A 7,554-nucleotide genomic window follows, 5' to 3' on the forward strand; every position below is an offset into this window, starting at 1 on the left:
AAGTATGTAATAAATCTCAACCTCAATTGACAAGAGAAGAAAAAGGCTCGCTCCGATCGCCGATTAATAATAAATATTATAATAGACCACGAGTTTACGCACGGATTGTTGAGCACAAAAATTCTGTCAAACTAGTAATTCGATTGTGTGACCTACATATGCATTCATTTAATAATCAAGCGATAAAGTCTTTATCAAACTTCAATCCGACGCATAACTTACCTGTTGTGGTTCTAGTTGGCAGAGAACTGAAGTTGGCTTAGTCTTGCATGCAAGCTGCATCTCTCTTTCATAGTCAGTGCTTATCCGTCCGTATTCGTGTTTGATTTTTCTGATTTCCTTAAGATGGTCAAGATTTTGTGAGTCTAACTGGTCGTATCCGTTTTGCTGTAGGCTTGACAAAAGCTTTAGAGTAACATCCCGGCCACCAAAATTGAGCACATTGTCACTAAGACGTCGGCCGTCGTGAAAGACGACAACAGAAGTGATCAATTCACCGCAGTCTACATAGACACCTGTCTGTTTGCCATACCAAATCATTGGGAAAGAAGATTCGTTGCAGATGGCCAGTCCTTCTGCTCCGATTTCTTCCGACATTATTTCTACTATAGCGAGATCGTCTTTTTTTGTAAACAATCGATTTTCAGTGAGTACGAAGATGTACTCAGTTGGATCAGCTTTTAATCTATATATTGCGTCTTTCCACATCTGAACAAAAGAGCAAATGTAACATTTGTTTTTGGTTTGAATAAAGCCTTTGATATAGAAAAGCGTAAATGTACACTGGAAGATCCATGTTTTGTCTGATGTTGAAACAACCAACTAAAATCCAGCATGACGTCGTCAACTATATGACGTCACACACTTGCCGCGTGACTCGACATTAGAACAGTTATAATTATAACCTATACATGTTTATAGTTATGACATATGCATGTGTGCTACTTTTCTGTGACAAGTTAGTTAACACAAATTACGTTTGAGCAAAGATTGTAGCAATGACATGATTTTAGCACCGTCATGCGTTCTCTTGAACGTGACTTTGGTTATAGAATATACAATATAGAAAAGCATGCATTATTAATAAAAGAGTGAAAATCCAAACACGTGATGCTCATTTGCTGTTTCTCCTCAGCATGCAAGCCATTCAATTACAATTACTGAAAAACATGTATAGTGTATACATGGAGCAGTCAGGAGAAGGCTCAAAGGCATTAAAAACATTGTCCATATGTTTTGGTACGCTCTGTTGTCTCTCATACATTTATACCGGTTTGAAAAATGAATGTTTGTGAAATTAAAGAAACCTAGCACGACAGCTGAAATGATGTGATACCCTACCACAAAGTCTACATTCTTACCGCACGCAATATTTCGGCTCTTTATACGTAAAATCGCGATTTTGCATCGGTCGTACGCAAACAGCGATTGAGAGAGAGAGAGCCTATTTTACACAGTCCGCACGTGGAGCGTGGGAAAATGCAGTTCGAAAAATTAGTGTTTACAACGGTGTTTGTTCGCGCACTCGGAGTGCATTCACGACAGAAACGGTGGAAATATCGTATTCCTCAATTGCGAAAGCAAAACTACAGAGTCCGTGACAATGTTTTTAGGCAGACTCTCAATTGTTAAAGAATGCTTCCACATTGAATGTTGTTCAATCTTCACGCGTTCGTTGCGCTTACCTTACGTAAGCTAAAGTCGTGGTGCAGACTTATTGAAATATTGCATCCTTTAATATGCCAACCCACTCTTCTGTCTGTCTAAATATCAAAACTTCTGCGCCGATAGACACGACGCTGCTCTCGGATCGGTGTAGTTCGGCCGTCGGAGACGAACGGTTGAGCCCGGACTGCCTCCGACGGTCAGAAACGAGATTTTAGCGGACTAAAATGAGATGCTCCGGAGTCTGTTTGTTCAGCTAACCGAGTATGCGGGTGTGACGTAAGCTCGTCAGCCACTGTACGCCATCCTTTAGTTCCACAACTGGTAGAGTGCAAGATGCGCTTGCTGCAGTCGGACTGAGCCGGCTTATCGAGCCACGGGTTTCTGCACGCGTCCGTCCGTACATATATATGTACGTCATCAAAGAAGCTTCTTTATTGTAGAAGAGGCGTCATTCTCCACGAATAAAACATGGCGTTATATGTGGGACGAGTCTGAGAGGGGGGAAATCCGTCGAGTCCAAACTGCGCTGTCAGGAGTGTGTAAGATGATGCGCTCACTGCATTCAGAGTTTAAGCAATAGGACGCGTTTGTTGTACGTTCTAGCGCGATGCGGCTCAGTAGATTGAAAACTTGCTAAATAAGTGTGTGTGTGTGTGTGTGTGTGTGTGTGCACGTGTGTGAGCGTGTGGTAGATTGTCTCTAGAGTAACACGTGAACCGCCCTACAGTGAGATTGTGATGTGGGCTACTCTACGTGACAATTAATGGACGACTGGCGAAAGCAATTTTTTGCATTCTCTTTCCTTAGATTGTAGCTACTATCTACTGCAGGAGTACGGCAACCCACACTTCCGTCTTTCTGGACGTCTGGATGGATGTCTGTAACGCCCCGATCGACACGGCTTCTGTGTCGGATCGTCGCGAAACGCGTCGGCTCGGTCGAGTTTGACCGTCGATAACGAACGTAGTTCCCGACGGCCAGAAACGAATCTATGGCGGCCTGAAACGAGATGCGCCGGAGTGTTTGTTGAATTAGACGATTAGGCGGTGCTCTCGTCAGCCACTGTACGGCATCCTCTAATTAGCTAATAACAGAGTGCAAGATGCGCCCGCTGTAGTATGAGTGAGCCGATTCAGCGCGCCGCTTTGCGTACGTTTGTCCGCCCGTGTGTTACGTAAGGTGCGTCTTCTTCGCGGAAGTGGCGTACACAACAATAGACTGCCACTGCCCAGATTGACACCGCCAATAGTGCGGGGTAGTACTAGTATATGAGTAAGAAGCGACAAAAAGAGTCTCGTTAAGCGAGACTGATCTAGCACTGTAAACTGAATAGGGTATCAGTACAACGCACTCTATACCTCTTGACTCACAGCCTTCTCTTGATTTAGAAATTCACGCACTCTAAAATAATGTGTTCGAGTATGCACCTAACCTGGACTGCATGTGTTTCTTGAAGCGTACGAGCTATGTTATGTCCCGCTACTATATATATATATATATATATATATATATATATATATATATATATATGTATATGTATACTTACTGTATATTACTCAGTGTACAACAAATCGTCTCATCTCTAAGGATTTGTCTGGCAACCATACGTCAAATTCTTAGTTGCTCGGTCATTACTCTCGTAGCTCATAAACTAAATCCATGATCACTACTGTTATGTTGATATAGTAGATTTCTGAAAATATACTAATTTACAGACAGCAAGTACAGCTAACAAACAAACAGACAGACGAAAAGTGCACATAAATCTTTTACATTTTATCACATGTATTAGGATTGATGTACTAACTTTGATATATAAAAGATGCATTGACAGACAGACAGGCCGACAGGCAAACAGAAAGACAAACATACAGGCAGGCCGACAGACATACAACTGAGTGCAGACATGACGAGTTCAAAAGTTAATGGACTACTCAATTGTGATGCAGCAATGCAATGCAAGAGTGTTGCTGCAGAAGATGAACAGAGTCCAGTATAGTAGTGACTCAGTTGATGCAATTTGTAACTTTGTTAGCGTATTGTCAGCTGTTTGACTTTTAACCATAGTTAGGGACCTCTTGGGTCCAACTTGTCTTAGAACTTGTTGATTGTTGGCGTACTTTAGACTGTAATAATTATATTATTCTTGTATAAGAAATATATGTATTGACAGAGAGAAAGACAAACAGTCAGAGAGACAGGCAGACAGATAGACAGACTGAGAGAAAGACAAAAAGACAAAAGACAGATTACATAAATACATAACAAGTAGAAATAAAAACAAACGGCTAGACTCTACAGGTAATTACTTTTATAAAGGAGCAAAATTACAATTGCAATAACGGAAATAACGAGATCTTAAAACTAAAATTAATTAACAAATTTCTATTGGTGCACAGGTGTTTATAATGTGGTATTAAAATGAATGAAAAAGAAGAAGAACGCTAATGCTGAGACCTACTCTTTGTCGCAATGATCTATATTTCTGCTTTGGTTTCTCTAAAATGACGTTCTTAGATCGCAGCTAGCATTTCCATTCTATTTGCTAAAGATTTAATACCTGACGAACACTTTCTACTTTAAAATATCAGGTTTATATACGTACACTTCCCAACCAGCTGCTTGTATACGTTTCTTCTTATCATTAACACGTTTGTCAAGTATATTACCTGTCGTCATGAGATAGTAGTAACTTTAGTAACGAATTTCTCACCCCAGAGTAGCCGCACAATAGAGACAAAGGTGAGATCGTAATGAGCTCAAGAGAACATTAGATTGGCTTCCAGTTAAATGAACTTGCAAGCGCTCGCTACTTGCAAGAAATTTTAGAAACAACTAACCGCAGTTTAGATGTACTAGAGTACTCATGTGCATAAATGAAATACAATTATGACAAAATGTTTTAAACAGAAACTGCAGAGTTTTGTTTTGTTGCAGTATGTTGCTTCGACTTACCTCTTTCAGAGAATCAAGATTTACGGTAGGAAGTCTTTCTTCCTGAACTCTCTCCACAACAAAATCGCCCAGCAGAACGTCATCACGACATGGGATCGTCACGGTAGGAAGCTGTTTCTCTCCACTGAACCCAGCTTTCATAAAGCCATGTCCGTTGTCGATAATAATTGATGGAATACCATGAACTTCCATTATGATGAAAATGCCCGTATGGACTGCCTCGTGTGATTATTATGTATGGACCATCCATTTCGACCATATTTGAAATTACTAATTTTTTTATTCAAATTTGTTTTAATCAAATCGTCATCGTTAGTCTTTGCAAATAGATCAAATTGTACTTTGCTCTCTCTTCACAAACGCAGCTTACTGAGGGTCGATTCTAGTTAGATGCAATCACGGCATTAGCTGTTTTGGGCGCTAACTTTAGGATTGCCTGCAGGTAAACAAGAAGTAGACGGCAACTGATAGACAACGACGTTACTAAGACGAACACGGTTTTCACACCAGCGAAGACGCTAAAGCCACCACCAACGCCGACCACAACAACAATGGAGGCTTTTAGCACCAGAATGACTAAAAGACGAATAATTAGTTAATTAATCAACCTCCACAACAATGAAGACGAAGCCGCTTTCTTCATTCCAACAATGTCATTCCTACTGCGACAATAACGATAATGTTTTTGCAGCAGCACTGCCATCACCGCCTTTTTGCATAAGATGGCTCGTCGTTGGCGACGACGACGTTTGCTGCCGACAGCGGCGCCGGCGGTGGCAAAAAAGGCGGAGGTCACCGGGCGCCGCAGGTGCGATCATCATGGTTGTTGTCGTAGGCTACTACAAAAGAATCGAGAATTATTTAAAAGAAAAAAGTGTCTTTGTCGTCAATGTTGTGGTACATGGTTGTTGTCTACGCCTTCTATCGTAACGTCTCTGTAGGGGCGCGTTTCTTTATTCTCTTCTGCCTCTTCTGAAGAGAAAGAAGAGATTCTGCTTGGTTTTTTACATTCGGAGTAGGTGTTAGAAAAGTGGTCAGAGGTGTCGAAAGACTCTTTCGCCTCTTCCAGGAGAGGAGATTGAGAGTTGGAAGTCAAGGAGCAACGGAATAAACTTTGCTGCGTTTCATTTTCGTTGTTGTTCAGTTAGCGCGTGCGTAGTTTGGGTTGCAGACAAGTGACATTTTGCGGAGAATTTAGTAGGTTAGTAGGCTGTAACGCGTACCATGAAATTCAAATTTGCAAATTCTATGTTAACAACTGCTTTCAGCGACACCTAACTCTTTCAACAGAACCAAGTAAGCGAGTTCTGGCTACGCACTTTTTACCCATTAAGTGGGGCAATACTTTTTCAGGTTCTCCAGATGAAAAATCTCATTTTGCCATTAGAAAGAAGCAACAACATCACTTCTGCCGCCACTCCTGCCAGTTAGAACGAAAATCGTCCATTGACACCGGCACATGTGCCACATCTTTCATGTCGTTCCTTTATTCGAACCTATTCCGTCGCCGCCTCTTCTTTCAGACAAATTTTCTGTAAAAGGAGAAAGACTCCTCAAGAAGAGACAGAAGAGATTAAAGTAACGCGCCCTAGATGTTGTGGTCGGCGTCTGGCTACACCGCTAGTGTGAAAACCGTCTTCGTCCTCTCCGGAAACGTTGTCGTCTTGTCCGTTGTCATCCAATTTCTTGTTTATTTCTGGCTCCAGTGATGGGCATGCTTAAGTGGAATAAGAGTCTAACTTTGACGAATCGACTTCTCAAAATATCGCAGCAAGCCGCGCACTAAGAAGCACTTAAAGTGGTGCTCGTCTTATTCTGTGACGCTGCATGTGTCTATAGTGTTCTCTAGCGCAAAGACAGCGCCGTGATTGCTACTAATCGACCCTGCGTTTCTGAAGAGCAAGCAATTGATAAAATGTTTGACATTCTTTGCAAAATTGTGATTAGAACAAGTTTGTATAAACGTTAATAATTTCAATTATATAGTTAAAATAGGTATTCCAGCTCCTAGTCCTACACGGAGGCACTAATCAGTCGAGGCACCCAGCCATACCTGCATTTTTTATCAGTTTGTGTTGTGCAATGGCCACTCCACATCCTCCGACAACTGTTATCGACAACAGATCTGGTTTTATGAAAGCTGCATAGTTTCAGCAGATTCGAGAGAAACAGTTTCCTACGGTAACCTACGGTTTCTACGGTTTCCTACGATCCCAAGTCGTGATGATGTTCTGCTAGGCGATTTGCTTTAGACGAAGAACAGGAAGATAAACTTCTTACCGTAAATCTTACTGCTCTGAATAAGGTAAGTCAAAGAAACATCCTGTATAAAACACAGTTTTGCGTTTTAAACATTTCGTCACAATTGCAACTTTGCTTATACAAATGAGCAGGTTACTACCATTAGACTGCTTGCTGCTTTGGTAATTTCTGGCAAGTGGCTCTAGCTTGCATGTTGTTATATGTAATAGGAGGCCTATGTTCTAATGTGGTGATAGCGATCTCACTTTCTGTCTCTATTGTGCGGGTATTTTGCGGTGAGAACTTCATACTAAAATTACTGCTATTCAATGAGAACAGGTAATATGCTTGTTAGACATGTTAGTGGTCAGAAGCTATGTAAAAGTGGCTTGTTACACCAATATTGCAGTTGGATGGAAAGCAGGTAGAACATAGATTTCAAAGTGCTTCATTTTATCATATGCTTGTCAGTTTTGGAAGATTTAGCATTTCACATGAAATGCTGCCATTAATTAGCGGGGCCGGATCGAGACAGAGAGACAGACAAAAATTTTCATCAATTCTTGCAGACTGTCAATCTATGAAAGACATGGCTGGAGTGATGAAATGTGGAGGACCTACTGCTGGCTGCTGGCTAGACGCAATACCTAGTTCGCAAGATTACACATTGAGCTATGCAGAAATTTGCAT

The 7,554-nt window shown here is 41.3% G+C and overlaps 1 protein-coding gene across 1 annotated transcript in view; it reads right to left on the reverse strand.

Moving 5' to 3' along the window:
* Positions 1-4,765, reverse strand: part of LOC134177836 (actin, alpha skeletal muscle-like) — a 6,721-nt gene extending 1,956 nt beyond the window's left edge. The window contains exon 1 of the mRNA XM_062644615.1: positions 4,624-4,765. Coding sequence (XP_062500599.1) covers positions 4,624-4,764 — 141 coding nt within the window. The 5' untranslated portion in view covers position 4,765. The remainder of the gene's footprint in view (positions 1-4,623) is intronic.
* Positions 4,766-7,554: the final 2,789 nt, after the last annotated feature.

This window comes from Corticium candelabrum, chromosome 3, assembly GCF_963422355.1.
Source record: "Corticium candelabrum chromosome 3, ooCorCand1.1, whole genome shotgun sequence".
NCBI lineage: Eukaryota > Metazoa > Porifera > Homoscleromorpha > Homosclerophorida > Plakinidae > Corticium > Corticium candelabrum.